Below are 19870 nucleotides of genomic sequence, written 5' to 3' on the forward strand. Positions count from 1 at the left end.
CCCAAAAAAAGGTAGATATTTTCTCACTAAAATCTAAAAAAGATCAGGGGGAAGAAAACAGGGCTTTGAAGAGTAATGTACCTGGGATGAATTTAATACAAGCAAATATGTGTGTGTGTGTGTGTGTGTGTGTGTGTGTGTGTGTGTGTGTGTGTGTGTGTGTGTAGGTAGGTATATAAACAGTACAATAAAATACTCTTATAAATACAATTAATTTATGATGATCAAATAAGCAATAATTTAGTAATTTTAAAGGTAGAAATTTCTTCCAATTTTCTCTCATAAATAGCACAGTGATGATCACCCTTGAATTTGTACTCATTCACATTTGTTTCTTAGAATACACTGTTGAAAGTGGAATTGTTCATCAGAGCATGGATAAATGTCACTTGTGTCTTTTTACAATAGAGAAATTTCTTAAGCAATCTGGAAAAAAAACACTCTTGATAAACTTGTGAAGTATGAAAATGAAACCTTGGCTTTTTTTTTATGTAGAAGAGCCCAATGAAGTTGTTCCAAATGAGGGAAGGGATCATAAGGAAGAAGACCACCGTGTAGTATCAGCAGATAATGTGGTATGTACCGTTTGAAATTCTTTCCTCATTATGTGATGGATTTCAAGGACATATTTCCAGTTCCTAACAGCATTAGTATTGTCGAAATAAAAGTGGTTCCACATCACAAATCAAAACAGAGCTGTTTCCAATGAAGGTACATCTCTTTGAGTGTTTCATAAATAGCTGAATTTTTTGACCTAGGAGACTTGCAGATATAAAAATCTAATACTTAGAGCAAATATGACATTTAATATATAACAAGTTATTTTACTTTAACATACCGAGCAAGGAGCAGATTACTTCTCATTTCACAGACGGGAGGATTAAAATGGAGTTTAGTCTGAATTCTCGAAGGAAGCCTTTGTTAATTCTGGTGCTTATAGCCCAGGATTTCTGACTCTTCAGTTCTCTATTCAGACCATACGTATCTACACTGTTCACCATCTTTTCCTTTTTCCGGTTAGATTGGACTCTGTTAGTCATCTTAAAAATCACAGTGAAGAAGGCAAGAATGTATTGTGAGAGTATGAAAAGCAGTAAGAGACAGACCATGTGGTAATTAACTGAGCTTTGAGAAAATGTAAAACATATAGTTCCCACTGCATTTGTTTTAAACAGTATTTTTTTTTGTTTTGACCCAATTAAAAAATCAAGATAGTGGTATTGTGGCTCAAGTGGTAGAACATTAGCCTTGAGCTGAATAGCTGAGGGACAACACCCAGACCCAGAGTTCAAGCCCCACGACCAACCAAAAAAAAGTCAGACAGAAAGGGCAATGTCACCATGCTTTCATTTTTCTTTTGAATTGCTATTCTGTGCCTTGTTGCTATTAAAACAGGATGTTGAAGATGGATTTTTTTCCATTCTGAAGTGACTATGATGTCCAGATTTGCCTTCTATTACAAACATTATTTGTTTAATATTATTTATTGATAAACACCAACAATATCTAACATTGTTTTCTACCTGTATATGAATTATTTTTTATGAGATCATTTTACTGATGTTAGTTCTGAAGCTCACATTAGACCCTACTATTACTAAATACAGCTAAACAGCTGAACAGCTGTAGTTGTGAGGCAAAGTTGTGTGTGTGTGTGTGTGTGTGTGTGTGTGTGTGTGTGTGTGTGTGTGTGTGTTTGTCAGTTATGGGGTTTGAACTCTGGGCCTGGGTGCTTTCCCTCAGCTCTTCAGCTCAAGACGAGCACCCTACCACTTGAGCCACAGTGCCACTTCCAGTTTTCTGGTGGTTTATTGAAGATAAGAGTCTAACGGACTTTCCTGCCCTGGGTTGGCTTTGAACCATGATCCTCAAATCTCAGCCTCCTGAGTAGCTAGGATTACAGATGTGAGCCACCAGTGCCTGCAAAGGATGTGCTTTTATCAGGTAGCACCTAACACTTTTTTTACACAATTATGAATTGTGTGACTGCCATTAAATTCCACTAGGCAATAGGTTTGAGTTATGGTATACAAATCACATACAATTATTTACATATTGAAACTTCATTTCTCCTAAAGACTTGCTCATTTTTAACCTGAATTTCTCTGCATCGAATCTGCCCTACAGCAAACATTTGAAGATAATGAATGAAGTCATGACACGGTATGACTCATAGTCGCTTAAGCACCTAATTTTTCAAGAACAATTGATTTTCAGAGACAAAACTCCAAACTTTCAAAGGTTGATACCTTCTCACTGTAACTTTTGAATGCCCCCAATTATTCATGGATGACAAATCACCCAGATATATTAGACCTATTTATATGCACAAATCTATACACTGGCCTTTGGTGCCTTCCTTTCTAAATTACCTAGCTCCTTTTGCTCAAAACCAACCCAAATAGGGAGAGAATATAGAAAACATAAAAAAGAAGTATGAAATCTGAGGTCTAGGCAGAGCCAACATGATTAAACCTCGTTTATAGTGATTATAATGGGAAAAAAACATTAGATTCATCTCCAGGCAGTAGTAGAAAGCAATATCATTGCAGTTGTCCTTCTGACTCAGAAGTCTGCAGGTCAGGAGCCTTGTAATGATATTGTATCCTTGTAGGCAATATGTTAAATATGATCATTCCAAGTTTGCTTATGACTTTTAATCACCATTATATATTGCTGGATAGGAAACCTCATTTCAAATTCTTCCTACTACATGCTGCTATTCGTGTGCTTGTTTTTGATAGGTTTTTTTAGTTTCTGAATCTAGCTTACCTTTTCCCTTTTAGAACTTTTCTCTGGGTTAGCAGAATTTAAATATTTAAAGATGTTTTTCTTCTGGAATATGTTTTTTCATGTGAAAGAAAAATGTAGAGCTGATTTTATTATCTTTTAACATTACTGTTCAAAAAGTGTTATATGACTAAAGAATTTACCCTACCCTCATGGACAGAACTTATTATTGTTCTTTTAGTCAGCACTAAGCCATTTTGGCCATTCTTTTGACAAAAAATTAGTGCCTACTATGGACAAGATACTAGCAAACTATGTTGTCCCTTAATTCTAAAGCTAAAGACAGTTTTGCCTCTCCCTCTATCTCTCTTTGCTTGTCACTCCCTTTGTTACTGTCTGGTGAAGAAACAAAATCACCACACAGTTTACATCATTACATCATAGAGCTCTGCTTTCAATTATCTAGCTAATGGAAAGCAGTAAATATGTAATTTTTAAAAAAATGTATCTCGCTTTGAATAACATGCAATATGTTGTCATTTTCCAGTAAAGTAAAGAAGACTAATGTAGCAAAAGAAAAGAAAGCCCTTGCTAACAATTATATATGCTTACCACTAAAATATACTACCCTTCCTTACAGGAGGAGAGTTTCTTATCACAGGAGGGCGCTATTTAAGCAGAGTTGAATGCATGTGGGGTGCTTTTTGTTTCAAGGATAAAAAGAATTTTGTTTAAATAATATTAATTTTTTATTTTCTAAGGAGTCATCCATTAAAGGTAGGAAGAAGTAGGACAACATACATAGTGTGTAACATAAGGGGTTAGTCCATGATCAGTTTCTTTTTGATAGCTAGATAACTCAGTCACTAAACCTAAACATTCAATAGATATATGTGCTATACATTGAGTATAGTGATCTGACATGTAAATGTATTCATTCATTTATTTGTGAAAACTTCCCTACTTTTGTTATAGAAAATAGAAATTATCGATGATGAAGAAAGTGATATGATAAGTAATTCTGAAGTGGAACAAGTGAATTCTCTCTTGGATTATAAGGTAAAAGTAATTTCAAAATTTACATACATTAGGACAAAGTATTAAATGAGGCAGACATTGACATTACCTATGTTACTCCTATTTAGCATATTAAGCATTCTTTTTCTTAGCCAATTTGACAATCAGAGTGCTGGGTATTTTTGTTAATTTTGTCTGGTTTAGTGACTATGGTTTTAAATAGTTTACTGGTGCCTGGAAATGGGAACAGTATGTAGCGGTGGTTAATGTGTAATGTATGCCCAAACATTTTCAAAGGCAATGCTCTTTTAAAATAATGATAAAAGGGGCAAGCATGATGCATCATGCTTATAGACCCAGCTACTTAGGTGGAAGAATCACTTGAACCCAGGAGTGCAGCAGAGACCAAAAAGGAAGAAAAGGAGAGGCAGAGACAGAGGCAGAGAAAGAAGAGGAGGAGAAGGAGGAGGAGAAGCAGGAGCAGGAGCAGGAGGAAATCAATGGCAGTAAAAATCAATGGCAGTAAAGGACAGATTGTTTTCCAGTGACCCTTATTTTATCTTGGACTGCAACTATGCCAAATACAATATATATATATATATATATACTGGGCTGGGAAGGTGGCTCAGTGGTAGAGTGCTTGCCTTGCATGCATGCGGCCCTGGGTTCGATTCCTCAGTATCACATAAGCAGAAAAAGCCAGAAGTGGTACTGTGGTTCAAGTGGTAGGTCTCTAGCCTTGAACTGAAGAGCTGAGGGACAGCGCCCAGGCCCAGAGTTCAGGCCCCATGACTGACAAATATATACATATATATATATATACATATATATACACATATATATACATATACATATATATATAATATACTTATTCCAGGAGAATTTTGAAAACAATTCTAAAAAATATACAATGAATATGAATAGAAATGCCCTTTTCTTAATGTCTCCTGTTACTCAGCTGAAAGGCTTCCTTTGACAGCATGCCATACATAATTTTGTTTATATTAAACAGATTGACATAAGATATCAATCTGTATGTCAATATGTTTTCTACATAGATGCAGAAGGACTAATTTGTATCCTATCTTGCAGGGTAACTTTGGGATGTTCTGAAATTTTGGCTCTACAGTCTTTGTTTCAAAATACAAAATTTCTTTTTGTATAATGTCATCATTGTTTAGAGCAGAGACTTGTAATCTTAAGAGCATTTAATCAGAAAAGACAACAGCTGTCACTTTCTCAAAAATCTTTTTAGTTTTACTATAATTAAATTTTATGTCATCCAACAGATTCTGTTTTCCAAATGTTCATAACATGTCAAGCTTTAAAATATTGAACATGGTAAACACAGAAGGAAATTGTCTTTTGGAATTTAATTGCTATCTGGTCAAAGAACATGATACAATGTTTTATTTAAACTGTATTTCCAGCTAAGAGAATTATAAAGTTGTTGGTCCTGAAGTACAAGAGATCATGCTAATCTCTCCTACATGGTCATATAATATTTCTAAATACCCAGTTGAGGATTAAAATGACTCTGCAGGCCACCACTTGGCACAGGCTATGGAAAGTACAGACAAGAAGGACAGCTGTTAAGTGTGCTGCACTTAGCACTCTCCACCAGGTCAGATAGGGTTGAGCCCAGGACTCAGGATTCTTTCCAAGACTTCTCTCATCAGCAGGGCAGCCCATTTGAGAAGCTAAAGACTAGGGCAGGGCCGAACAGAGTCCAGGGAAGAAATGGAAATTAGCGCTTTTACTGACTTCTAAAGGACATTTTACCCACCAAGTGTTTCATAAATACTGTGGGAACAAGGAATTCCTCACAATCCCATTAAGGCTATATTTCACAGCATAACACCATCCATATTAAGCTTCCTTTCTTTAATTCTAAAAGAAATCCTTACCTATAGAGAAAATATATCAGTGTATAATTTTTTTAAATACTTCAGTTTATCCCATTTATGAACTTTGTTACTTTAATTTTAAAGTAAGATTGGGTTAAACCTCACATAGCAGTTGTCATTGTAGACATCAGTATGTTTACTACAATTCAGACATTTCTTATCTTTGGAAAAAATTATTGCACTCTATTTAAATATAGATGTTAATATTCCTTGTTTGGAAATGAAAATCACTTTGTTGATTTCTTATGTGTATTCATCAGAAGTATCTTGAAAGCAGAGAGTTTATTCCCCTATGCATTACCTGCTTGGAGCCCATCATTGTTCAGTAACTTTCATTGCTAACTAATTGCAAAAATTACTTAATTTGTCTTTGGAAATAATTTTAATACCATTTTGATCAAGAGATGGACTATTATAAAGTTTCCTACATTGAATTAATCTATTACTCTTGAAGTTTATTAAAGTAAATGAATATTTTATGGTAAATTAGATCATTATTGATATACAACCATCAACACTCAGTTTGGACAGAGTTAATGATTAAGATACATCACTAGAAACTGATATTACTAGGTGTTATGCTCATGAGACAAATCGATGTAAACAGTACCTGAGGCATGAATAGCTATATAATAACATAGAACCTCAGGCTTGTTAGCCATTAATAGCCCGCTCAGTGATCAAATATCTGGTCTACCTGGAACCTTTTGTGCTCCCAACAATCTTGGAGAGGTATTGAAAGGTATTCACTGAGAATGTAGGAATAATCTTAACAAAAAGAAAAATAAGATAGTTTTTTTCTATATGAAATTCAGTGGCTTAAATTATCTTAGTTTCTCGCACAAGCATTCCATTTACTTAGGAAAAATCTCTAAATAATAAATAAATTACTGCTGTAATCTAAGAAGCATTTAATAGGCTTGCAAAAAAGCATCACAAAGAAGGAAATGAATACAATTTTCAACTATCTTAAAGCTGTTGATGTTTTCAACCATTTCATAAATACCGAGGAGAAATATTACATGAAAAATTAAAACCTGCAAATGAAAAGATGTTTCTGACTTTGAAAAATGTAATGTTTTCAAAATGCTTTTTGATGGTCTGTGAGTGCAAGTCTAAAAGACAGTGCATTCAAGAGAGGCCCTACAAAAATGAAGATAGATATTTCCTGTATTCAAAAAGACTTCCTGAGCCGGGCGCCATTGGCTCACGACTGTAATCCTAGCTACCCAGGAGGCTGAGATCTGAGGATCTTGGTTAAAAGCCAGCCCAGGCAGGAAAGTCCAGGTGTCTCTTATCTCCAATAAACCACCAGAAAACTATGGCTTAAGTGGTAGAGCACTCGCCTTCAGCTGAATAGGCATAGAATTTGTAAAGTAAATGAATAAAACACAGATGAAGCATGGTGAATTTTATTCTAAGGTTTACTTGTAACTTAGGTAGTTGAAGGTTCTTTGGATAAGAATTTAGCTGGTACACATTTCACTTGATATTAAATGGTCTGAAAAGAAAGGTTTTATCAGATAAAGTAAATTCTAAACTGAGCTGGTAAAATAAATGATGTCTTAAACATGTTCATATACCCTGAAAACATTACGAGAAGGAATAGGAGAAACTCCAGGGTTCCTTGGCACAGGCAGAAAAAAAGACTCTGAAACACAACAAATCAAAGAAAGGTTGGACAAATGGGCTTGCGTGAAATTGCAGAGCTTCTGCATAGCAAAGGACATAGCTAGTAAGATCTTTACTAGCCATACAACGCCTAAGGGTCTCATATCTAAAATATATTTAGAACTCAAAAAATTAAATCCCCCAACAACAAATCCTCAAAGAAACAACTGCCTGATAAATAAGTGGGCTAAAGACTTAGAGAAACATCTATGAAGAGGAAATAAGAATGGCCAATAGACACATGAAGAAATGCTCAACCTCCCTAGCCATAAAAGAAATGCAAATCAAAACAACATTGAGATTCCACCTCACCCAAGTTAGAATGGCTATAATCAAGATGACTAATAGCAACAGATACTGCAGGGGATGTGGCCAGAAGGGAACCTTACTGTATTGTTGGTGGGAGTGTAAACTTGTTCAACCACTTTGGAAAGCAGTATGGAGGTTCCTCAAAGACTCCACATAGATCTCCCCTATGACCAGGCAATCCCACATTTTGGCATTTACCCAAATGTTTACAAACAAGACCACACTAAAGCTACCAGCACGACTATGTTTATTGCAGCACTATTTACTATAGCTAAGATATGGAACCAACCCAGATGCCCCTCAGTAGATGAATGGATCAAGAAAATGTGGTATATATACACAATGGAATTCTATGCTTCCATCAGAAAGAATGATACTGCCCCATTTGTTAGGAAATGGAAAGGCTTGGAAAAAATTATATTAAGTGAAGTAAGCCAGGCCCAAAGAAACATAGGTCCCATGGTTTCCCTTATTTGCAATATCTACTATATGTCTGAGTCAAGCAGAAAAGGTCAGATAAGGTGATGTTAGGGAAATGAACCCTAAGATATGTATTCAAATGTTTTTTTTCTTTCATGTGATTGTTTCTAACACATTTATAAGATTATTTCTTTGTTGCTTTGTATGTCCCTCCCCCACAGTATAACCCCTGCTTTCACTGTATTTGATGTCGGTATAATTTGTGGAGGGGAAGGGGAAAAACAAGTCGTTTAAATAAGGATACTGGTGGACCCATTGCAACAATGAGATGTACAAGTCATTATGTAGAAAAGTGAACTTTACAACTTTGGTGGGGGGGGGTGGCGGGGGCATAGCGGGGAGGATTGTGTGGGGGATGGGGGAGCATGGGAAGGGATGGGAAGGGGAAACAAAGGAGGAGGCTACAATGCTTGATAAGAAATGTACTCATTATCTTGCCCATGTAATTGTAACCCCTCTGTACAGTATTTTCACACAAAAAAATAAAAATTTAAGAAAGACTCCACATAGAGCTCCCCTATGACCCAGCAATCCCACTTTTGGGCATTTACCCAAATGATCGCAAACAAGACCATACTAAAGCTACCAGCACAACTATGTTTATAGTAGCATTATTTGCCATAACAAAGATATGGAACCAACCCAGATACCCCTCCATAGATGAATGGATCAAAAAATATGATATATATATATATATATATATATATACATACATACATACATAATGGAATTCTATGCCTCCATCAGAAAGAATGACATGGCCCAATTTTTAGGAAATGGAAAGACTTGGAAAAAATTGTATTAGGTGAAGTAAGCCAGGCCCAAAGGAACATAGGTCCCATGGGTTCCCTTATTGGCAATAACTACTATATGTCTAGAACAAGCAGAAAAGGTCAAAAGCTATGTACATATGACCATATGAGACGATGTTAAGCGAAATGAATTCCAAGATAAGGACACACTTTTTTCTCTCTTACTATTGTTGTTAACATATTTATAATGTACTATATGTGTTTTTTGTTTCTTTTGTATGTTCTTCCCCCAAGGTATAACCCCTGTTCTCACTGTTTTGATGTCAGTGCCATGCATCTTGTATATACATTTTTCTAATTTGGGGAGGGGAAGGGAAATAACAAAATCCTGAAATATGGATACAGGTTGACCCACTGTAACAATGAGATGTACAAGACACTATGCTGAAAATTACCTTTACAACTTTGGGGAGAGAAGGGAGGAGTTGGGGAGGTTGCAAGGGAAGGGATTGTAAGGTAAAAACAAAGGAGGAGGTAACAGTGCTCAATAGGAAATATACTTATTGCCTTATTCATGTAACTAGAACCCCTCTGTACAGTATTTTTACAATAACAAAACATAACAAACTGTTCATAGAATGAATGTGATTAATATTACCGCATCATTCTCAAATGAGACAACAAAATGCCCCCAATGCACTGATTTTTAAGTTTTCTTTTAAACTAGTGCTGTTCACCAGCTGGAAGAATAGTCACAGCTCACTTTCAAGGTCCTTTCTTATATTTTCATAATGTTTATGTTTAATTGTAAATTGACAAATTATATTGGTTTATATATTCATGAGGTAAGAAATGATGCTATGATTTATTAATGCAATGTGAAATAATTAAATCAATCTAATTAGCATATCCATCACCACAAATATCTATTTTCTTTGTGAAGAATATTTGCTCTCTTAATAATTTTGAAGTGTACATCATTAACTATGCATCACATATATATATATATCATATACTTCAGCTTTAAAAATGAAGAATATTTATCATTTTTGAAGGCATGGATTGAATTGGAAAATATTATGATAAGTATAGAAAGACTAGTATTCATGATCTCACATTTAGGTAGAAGCTAAAGCAATCAGAGTCAAAAAAACTGGACAATGTTGGTTATCATATGGTGGGGGATGAGGAAAGGGGAAGATGACAGATGGTCAAAAGTACAAAGCTTCAGTTAGACTGAAGGGATGATTTTGTTTTGGTGTTTTGTATTGTTCTGACACAGAATCTCATTTGTTACCTGGGATGTCCTCAAACTCATAATCCTTTTTCCTCAGTCCTCTTGAGTTCTGAGATTATAGATATGCATCAATATGCCTAGATGATTTCTTTCTTTGAAGTGTTGTGTGTGCATTGTTGTTGTTATTGTTGCCCTTGTAGGTGTTGGTTTTCTTATTGTTATTTTATTAGGGGGGAGGAATTGGCTGGGTATTGAATCCTGAACCTTAAGCTTGCACTCTACCATTGATTACTCACTCAGCCCCTTTATTTTTCTTATAAAACAGTCTCACTATGTAGAGTATACTGGCCTCAGATTTGCAATCTTCTGCCTGACTTTACGTGTAAATGGTACTGCAAGTTTGTACCACCATTCTTGGTTGTGTGTTTCGTACATTTAATCACATGTATTATGTGATTTCAATACAATCAAATTATTCTCTATAATATAAATTAAATGAGTTTTGACAAGTGGAAACATCTGTATAATCACCACTACAGTTCAGTTATTTGCTAAGAAAAGTTTGGAATATTTCTGGTTTGTAGATATTATGAATAAAGCTTCTATAAATATTCATGTATAAATATGCTGCAGATATGTTATTTTTTTCTTTTTTTTTTTTTTTGTCAGCCGTGGGGCTTGAACTCTGGGCCTGGGCTATGTCCCTCAGCTCTTCAGCTCAAGGCAAGCTCTCTACCACTTGAGCTACAGCGCCACTTCCTTATTTTTTTCATTTTAAGGGACCACCTAAAAGTAGAATTACTAGGTGAGAAATTATATGGTGAATTTTATTAAAACCAGGAAAATGTTTTTTAAAGTATCTGTATCATTTCACACTCCTACCAGAGATTTGTAATTGTTCCATATTCTCATGAGTACTTGATTTTGTCAATCATTTTAACTTTAGTAGTTCTAATATGTTAATATTAATATCTCATAGTTTTAAATTGTTTTTCCTTAATGGAAATTGTCCTATTTTTCATATGCATATAGATCATATACTTTATTGATAAACTGTGTATTCAGATATTTTGACTGTTTTCAGTCTACTGCTGGTCTTTGAATTGATTTATAAATGTTCTTTACAAATTTGAAGTCTTTAATTTCAGATATGTAAATTGCAAGTATTTTGCCAATATGTCCTTTGCTTTTTTATTTTTATTAAAGTGATTTTTGAAGTCAGTTTTGTAAATGAAATCATCAGTTTCATAATTTTGTGTACTACATAGGAAAAATTTGCCTTACCCATGGTCTCTATATTTCTATTTTTCTATATATATTGTGCAATTTTAGAATTTACGTGTAGTTGTATGATCTATTTATTATTATATTTTGTATTTCATGTGAGGCTAAGGTGGACGATCATTTTTTACTATTATGTTTTTTGTTTTCAAGTTTTTTTGCATTCAAGGTCTTACGGTTGCTAGGTAATCTCTACCCTTGAGACACATGCCCAGAGCTTTTTGCTTTCGTTTGTTTTTCAGAAAGGGTCTCACACTTTTGCCTAGGCTAGTCTCAGTCTAGAAGTCCTCTTATTTCCACTTCCCACGTATCTGGGACCACAGGCATGTGGCACCACACTAAGCCCATAATTCTTTATTTCTTCATGTTAATTTATAATGTTAAAGCATTTTGTTTTTAAAAATTGGACTTTGTTTCTTCTTTGAAAGACCTCAGAACCTTTGTTGATAACCATTCATGTAACTGTGGATCTATTTTTGGACTCTATTCTGTCACATTGATCTGTATGCCTATGCTTTTGTCAATTTTTGTGTGTGTGTGTGTGTGTGTGTGTGTGTGTGTGTGTGTGTGTGTGTGTGTGTGTGTGTGTGCGCGCACATGCTGGTCCTTGGGATTGAATTTAGGGCATGAGAGCTGTCTCTGAGCTTTTATGCTTAAGTCTAGCCCTCTGTCACTTGAGCCACAGTTCCACTTCTGGCTTTTTAGTGGTTAATTGGAGATAAGAGTGTCACAGACCTTTTGCCCAAGATGGCTTCAAACTGCAAACCTCAGATCTCAGCCTCCTGAGTAGCTAGAATTATAGTTGTGAGCCACTGGTGCCTGGTCAATACTATACCTTCTGGATTACTCTTGTTTTAATTATAAATCTAATCAGAAGATTTGCCTGGTTATTATATTATTAAAACCTTGTAACTGTGAAAATGTAGAAGTTCAAAATTTGAATTATCAATATAATAGCCATTTTCCTGATTAGTAAGTGGAGTCTTGGAGAAATTAAGTTTAAAGTTAACAGTAGATCTAGTACTACAATACCCCTAACTCCTAGTCTAATGTTCTTTCCCTGAACAACTAGCAAAAATAGTGAAGAGAAACAGTCTCACTCAGTTGGACAAACTTATATATATTAGGAGATATTTTCAAAACAACAGACATTGTATAATGTGTAGTTCAGCAAACTACTTAAGTTTAGTAATTTTGCGTAGTTCAGCAAACTACTTACAGTTTAGTAATTGCAATCCCCCAATAAATATTTTAGTTTTCAGTATTTGCCTTCTGAATGACATATTCAGCATAGCTGAGTCTGCCATTGCTCTTGGGGTTAATTAGATTCTATTCGTAATCCTAATCCAAATGCTAATTGGGTTTGATATAAGAGTATTCTTTCCAAGAAGAGAATGTTTTCTTGTCCCCCCACCACTTTACTGAAATTTAGTTGATTGGAATTTTAACCTGACAAAATTTTTCTGTTGTCAATTTACCTAAAAGTCAGCCTTTGAGTAACAAGATAATTTCTTTCTGTATTTTTTATCTCTTTATACTAAACCTTTATTTTATTTATTGTCTTTCTAATTTGATTCCTCTTTTAAAATTTCATTGTGTTTTGTATATATATATATATATATATATATATAGACAAAAGGTTTACACAGGGTAATTTTATTGTTTGATTTTTTTTCTTCAGAATGAAGAAGTCAGATTCATTGAAAATGAACTAGAGATTCAAAAGCAAAAATACTTTAAACTTCAGACTTTTGTTAGAAACTTGATACTAGCTATGAAAGCTGATGATAAGGAACAACAGCAGGTAGGTCCCAGAAGAGACTAGTAAGCCATAATGTATCATGATGAAAAATGGCATGTCACTCTTGGGTTCTTCATACTTTTTCATTTTTATTCTTCATCCTTGCTTGCCATGGAGGAAGTTGTTGCTAATTTATGATCTTTTTAAACAGTAATTTTCTTGAGAGTGGGTATTCACTACTACTGTGGAAAATCAAAATAACTTATTAATATACTTTATTAACCCCAGGTTAGCCTTTAGCAGGAAGAAACCAATTTTTAATTGAATTTCAAATAAATTTCTCTATTTGTAGAGATGGGGCTATCTTAACTACAGAGCCACATTTTGTGAATAAAAGAACTGAGGCATTTATTTACCTCTCTGGATCTTATTTATCTGGCAGCTATAATTAGAGTACACAAATGATATGTTGCTCATCAGTAAAAAAAAATATGGAATCACTTTGTTAAATTCTTTGTTAACATAATGCATCACTTTTTTAAAAAGTAAGTAAAGTTACTGCTCCACAGAAATGATAAAAATGCATTGTTTGGTGCTGTGAAATGTTGCATACAAATTCCTTCCAAATCATAATTTTTACTTCATATCATCATGGAAATCTATGTACTATTTAATTAGAATTGAAAAGGAATTCTGTAATTACATGCAAAGCTACAATTAATACTAAATCACAACAAATTTGTTGCTGAATAGTATGACTAGATGCTGAATCCTTATCATAGGAGTTCTATATGGGCAGAGTCAGACACACTATTATTTAGTAAGAACTCTCTGTAGGTTTTATTCAGCAAGAAATATCAGGAGTACAAAAATCCATGCCTTATGCCTAGGCAAGACTGTACATACATAGCCCATCTAGAGCATCTCGAGGGAGAAGATTAAAGTCTTAACATCTAATAATTCTCCCCTTTTTCAAAGAAAAAAGGCTTTATATATTTAACTGGCATTTTGAACCACAAAATTTTAAACTGGAAGAATATTCTCATGAGACTCATGCTAGTGTGTATATTATGTGTCAAGTTACATGAATTTTACTCCCTCAGCCCTGAACACATATATACATCCCAAGACAGTAGCCTTCAGTTACTGTTGCCAGCTTTCTTTAAGTAGATTGCTTCATTATGTGAGTTAGGCTTACTGGAATAACATGCTGAAAATGTGCTTGCTTATAGACACCCAAAATACCAATTTTAAATGAAAGAAGTGGTAGTCTTGAACATGAGAGTCTCATAAATTTTAAATAACGGTTTAAAACACCCCACAAAATTAGGTCCAACCTCAAAATAACTTGGAATGTGTTTCCAGTCCCAAACATCATAGCATGGCTTGAATTTAGCTATATGACCAGTTAACTATCAGTTATCTATATCTCTTGACAACTAGGAATAGCATATAAACTCTAACTTATTTTCTTATTCTAAGTTTTTCTTTGACTTGATTCTTTCTCAAAGATCAGTAACAAATGAGAAAAGTAATTGTGTTATTTTTGCTTTTCTTCTGCTATTCTATTGTTGCTCTGATAAAAAAAATCTAGTGAACTAAGATATGGAAAAATACTTGGCTAAAAGAAAAAGTGATACAAAAGTTGTACTAACTGTTACAGCCTATATAGTCAGCAAACAAAATAGAAACCATTGATTTTCCTTTTTGAGATTGGCAGGTGGACCTTAAAATATTATTTCAAAACGTAAAAGGCCCAAAAACCTGAAATTCCAGCAACTGGAATTGGAGGATCACAAGTTCGAGGCTGGTCTGGACTATATAATTTCAAGTATAAATATAAATGCATCTAAACATATAATTTTATTAGATATATACATTTTTATATATGTAAATATAATATACAGGTATTTACATACTTATATATGTATAATATATATAGGTATCTGTTTTTCTTTATATATGCATTTTTATTTATAACATGCATATATGTAAATGTAGGAACAAACAGTAGTAGTCTATGAAAGTAATCTAGTAATCTCTTAAGTGCTTGATCTTTGTACTATAGAATGTTTAGAGGGTTATTTCTGGAAATAATTTTTGTCCTGCCTAATAAAAGTGAATCACTGTCACCGCTTTCTTCTATTGTGCTGATCCTGGGGCTTGAACTCAGGGCTTGGGCAATGTCCCTGAGAATTTTTGTTCAAGGTTACTGCTCTACCATTTGAACCCACTTCCTGGGCTGGCTTTGAACCATATCCTCAAATCTAAGCCTTCTCTGAGGAGCCAGGATTACAGGCATAAGCTACTGGTGCCCCGATGCATTCTATTTTTAAAAACTTTAATATTTTTTCTTCATGTGTCTATTGGGCATTACTATTTCCTTTTCAGAGAAATTTCTCTTTAAGTCTTTAGCCCACTTATTTATTAGGCAGTTGTTCCTTTGAGGATTTGTTGTTGGGGGATTTAATTTTTTGAGCTCTAAGTATATTTTAGATATGTGACTGTTGTTTGGCTAGTGAAGATCTTCTCCCAATCCATGGCTTTCTATTGATCTTGCTAGCTATGTCCTTTGCCTTGCAGAAGCTCTGCAGTTTCATGCAATCCCATTTGTCCAACCTTTCTTTGATTTTTTAATATTGGTTTAGATAAACTGAATAAAATGAGTGGTCTACAGAATATTTTGGTCTTGGGAAGAAATCCAGGATTTTGAAAAGCATGATTCTCTGTGACTGAAACATTACATGATACCACGTTTGATTTTATGTTTGGTTATTGGTGATTTTTTTTGAGATAGAATCTTACTATGTAGCACAGGGAGAACTGGAACTCGTTTTGTAGCCACTTGCTATAAAGACAGAGTTAGCTTTTAACTCTCAATTATCTTGCTTCAGCCTCCTTATTACTGGAATTACTGGTGTGTACCAAAACCAGAGTCAAAAGTTTTTTGTCTGCTTTTTAATTTTTTGCCATTTTAAAATTAAAACAATGTTTCTAGCATTGTTCTGTCATTAGTTATGAAATTCATTACCCCTGATACTTCACTATATGATCTTAGCCAAATTAATTGCCATTCTTAAACTTCAGTCTCTCCACTTTTCAAGGAAAATGAAAATGAGTATCATTTAGCAGTTAAAACATTCACACCTTAGTACATACAAAGAGTGTTTTGGAGATTGTATGCATGCCAAAATTACTATTGATTTCTTGACAAAGATGATACTTGGTCAGATAGTTGTGATTGCTGAAGAACATATATTAAACAAAATTGGATATGGGAATGTAGCTCAGTAGTATAGCAACTGTCTAGCAAGTATAAGACCCTGAGTTTGGTTCCTAATATAGAAAACCAAGAACAAAAAAAGGAAAGTTAATTGTGTTGGCTTTAATCTCTATAAAAAGGCAGCCCCAATGATTATTATCATCATGCAAACATCTGTTTGGTGTTCCAATACTGCAATCAAGTGACACACTAAAGAAAAATTTTGGAAGCGAAATTTGTACATTCACAGTACCATATATTGCCTAATCTATTCAAGTTTTCATGTATCTTACTATGCTCATTTTAGTTAACTACACTTAATTCAATGATGAAGTAATGATAATGGCCACTTTGATTTTTAGGTTTCTCCATCAGAATTTAGAATATAATTAAATCTCCTCATCCACTTGGTTTTTAAGCACATGTTAAGTGAGTGATAATTTGAACACTTTTCCCTCCTTAATAGAACATATTCGAAATTGCATAGCAAACTTAATCCAGTGATGTATTACTGATAGTTTGATCTGATCACCCAACACAGCAAAGGCTCCATTGTACCTAAATTGGGTTCTTGATATACTGTTGTTCTAGAAGACAATGGTTCTGTGTCCTAGTACTGTAACTCAACACCACAGAAAACATGTTGAACTTTTATGCTACTTTATTAATACTCTTTTCAGCAAGAAGTTCATAGAAAACAATGATATAAAATAAATAGCAGCGTTCTTTTTTCCCACATAGAAGCCAGTCTTTTGTTACACTGCCTGACAAAATGTAGAAAGTTTTAATCTGTGCTACAAGGCAAAAAGTGTAGGATGTATAGCTGTCACTTCTTTTAATAAAGAAAAGAAGAAATGTACTCATTACCTTGCTCATGTAACAGTAACCCCTCTGTACAACATTTTTACAATAACAAATGTACCAAAAAGAAAAAGAAAAAAGAAAAGAAAATAGGAGCCGGGTGCTGGTTGGTGGCTCACGCCTGTAATCTTAGCTACTCAGGAGGCTGAGATCTGAGGATCACTGTTCAAAGCCAGCCCGGGCAGGAAAGGCCATGAGACTCTTATCTCCAATAAACCACTAGAAAACCGGAAGTAGTGCTGTGGCTCAAGCAGTAGAACACTTGCCTTGAGCTGAAGAGCTGAGGGACAGCACCCAAACCCAGAGTTCAAGCCCTAAGACCAACAAAAAACAAAAGAAGAAAAAAACAAAAAGAAAAAAGAAAATAGGACAATACTTCTTATCTCAACTGTAGATTTTATATGTTCTCCAACAGGCCCTGTATTTCCATTCCTTAATTGGAGAGTGGCAAGATTTCATTTGTATCATGTCCCTTTGTGCTTGTTTGCCACTGTACCGAAAGCCCATATTACAAATAATGTTGTGTAAAAATTGCCAGATATGCTACATTATTTTCAGTATTGGGAGCAGCAAATCAATCATTTATGTCCAATTTCTTATGGTCAAGTGGGAATGAGCACTGTCAACCACATAAAACCTGGTTAGTCATTTATTTCTCTAGTATAGATGCATGTTCTGCAAGTCCCTATGAAACAGACCATGACCAAGCTTAATTCACAATTCTTGGCTTATCCTAATTACTCCCGCAGAGGAATGAGCATCCCTCCAGATACATCATTACAACAGCAAGATTCACCAACTGAACTGGCCCTATTTGGTGTTTGCCATCTGTACATATGGCTATAGCCTAAGGAAAAGGGTAAAAGTTACTCTTTTCAAGTTGCTAAAGTTAAAATAGAATAGCAGAACTTCTTTTCTGAGTTTATTCACCCAATGAAGAACGAAATGGTCCTTTGTGATTTTGTATAAAGGATAGCATAGCCAGACATGGATATTTTAATAAAAGATACACTTTTAAAGCCCTTTAGCAGTGATCAGTGAACACTCAAAACTAGTATGAAAATCACTTAGCTCAAACACTTAAAAGCACTTGACTCAGAATAGTTGCTCATTTTCCTCCTGATTTTCTCTTGTTATAGGATTTTATTCTACATTATCCACACTCTTAGTGTTTAGTATTTTCTTATTTCCTTAATAATGTGTGAAGAATTTTTTCTTTTTGGTAAGGCATATGATCCTTAGAGGGAAATATACATTTTTATTTCCATAGAATATATCAAAATGTGAGGATTGTGTTATTATATATAATTTCTAAAATTCACATATTAATTCAAAAAAATGTTCTTTCTGACTCAGGCATTGCTGTCAGATTTACCTCCTGAATTAGAAGAGATGGATTTCAATCATGCCTCGCCAGAGCCTGATGATACCTCATTCAGTGTGTCTTCTTTATCAGTGAAGAATGCCTCGGACTGTTTGTGATTTGAGGGGGGATATATGATGTAGTCCTTTGGCTACCTAACAGGTGTGCATTTCAAAATAACTACATTCTGTTGCCCTAATAGTATTCAGTTGGAAAAACAAATTGTTGAAACAAACCTATTCTGTGAAGGAAGAAAAAGATATAATGGCTACAAAGCAAAAAATAATGCATGTAAAATTTAAAAGCATTGCTTGAGAGCAAACTAATAGAACTCTGGAAAATAATTTTGAGCAAGTCATCCTTTATATGGATTATGTCTAATTTCTGAATGAGTTTTGCTTTGCTTTTTATAAGAACTTTAGTTCATATTTTAACCAGAAATGCAAAAAGAACCGTATTTCTACATATCTTACAAAGTCAAAAACACTTTATTTAGCCTTTTTGTAGCCATTACATCTTTCTTCCTCTTTCCTTTTCCTATTTCCCTATACTTTTACTCAGGAAAAATTAACTAAAAATTAAAGGAATAACTTTTCAAAATATTTAACCTGGATGAGTAGTGGGATTTATTTTTCCACCCTTATCAGAATTTGACTTAAGCTAATAATTGAAAACTAAAGTGATTTATTAGTGTCCAATTATAAATTTTGGTATTCTTCTATTAACTAATCCAAGGGAAGGGGGAAACATTAGGGAAAGTCAATTCACCAACATAAAGTCAAATAAATCATTAGTCTGAATGGGAATTCTTTGATGCTACAAATGACAAATATTGATGATTCACACTGTAATAGTAAAGTTGTATAATTAAGACAAAATGTTGCACAAATATTTCAAGTTTATCACCATCTTCATAATATTTTTTCAGTTGTTACATTTTATGAAACATGAAGTCCAGGTAAGCCACTGAGATTTTTTTTAATCTAGTCACTCAGCTTTGCCACAGAATTTACCTCATTTCTACATAAGGCCTGTACAGAGCAATCAGCCAAGGATAATATTTTTTTAATTTCTATTTCTTTGATTGTAAATCACAGTCTTCTGAATTTCCTGGATACTATTCTCTGTATATATACCTAAAATGGCCATGATTCCTAGTTTCTCTGTTAGTGGGAACCCAAGGGCAACATACTGAGACTGTTCTTTGCAGACCTTCCCTTCCAAGGAACCAGATAGTATTACTAAGACCCATAAAAGCT

The 19870-nt window shown here is 34.2% G+C and overlaps 1 protein-coding gene across 1 annotated transcript in view; it reads left to right on the forward strand.

The window, feature by feature from the left end:
• Positions 1-18730, forward strand: part of Hdx (highly divergent homeobox) — a 122246-nt gene extending 103516 nt beyond the window's left edge. The window contains exons 7-10 of the mRNA XM_070040122.1: positions 496-575; positions 3706-3789; positions 13066-13188; positions 18605-18730. Coding sequence (XP_069896223.1) covers positions 496-575; positions 3706-3789; positions 13066-13188; positions 18605-18730 — 413 coding nt within the window. The remainder of the gene's footprint in view (positions 1-495; positions 576-3705; positions 3790-13065; positions 13189-18604) is intronic.
• Positions 18731-19870: the final 1140 nt, after the last annotated feature.

The sequence above is a fragment of the Dipodomys merriami genome, unplaced genomic scaffold (genome assembly GCF_024711535.1).
Source record: "Dipodomys merriami isolate MVZ:Mamm:240054 unplaced genomic scaffold, mDipMer1.0.p SCAF_3, whole genome shotgun sequence".
Classification (NCBI taxonomy): Eukaryota; Metazoa; Chordata; class Mammalia; order Rodentia; family Heteromyidae; genus Dipodomys; species Dipodomys merriami.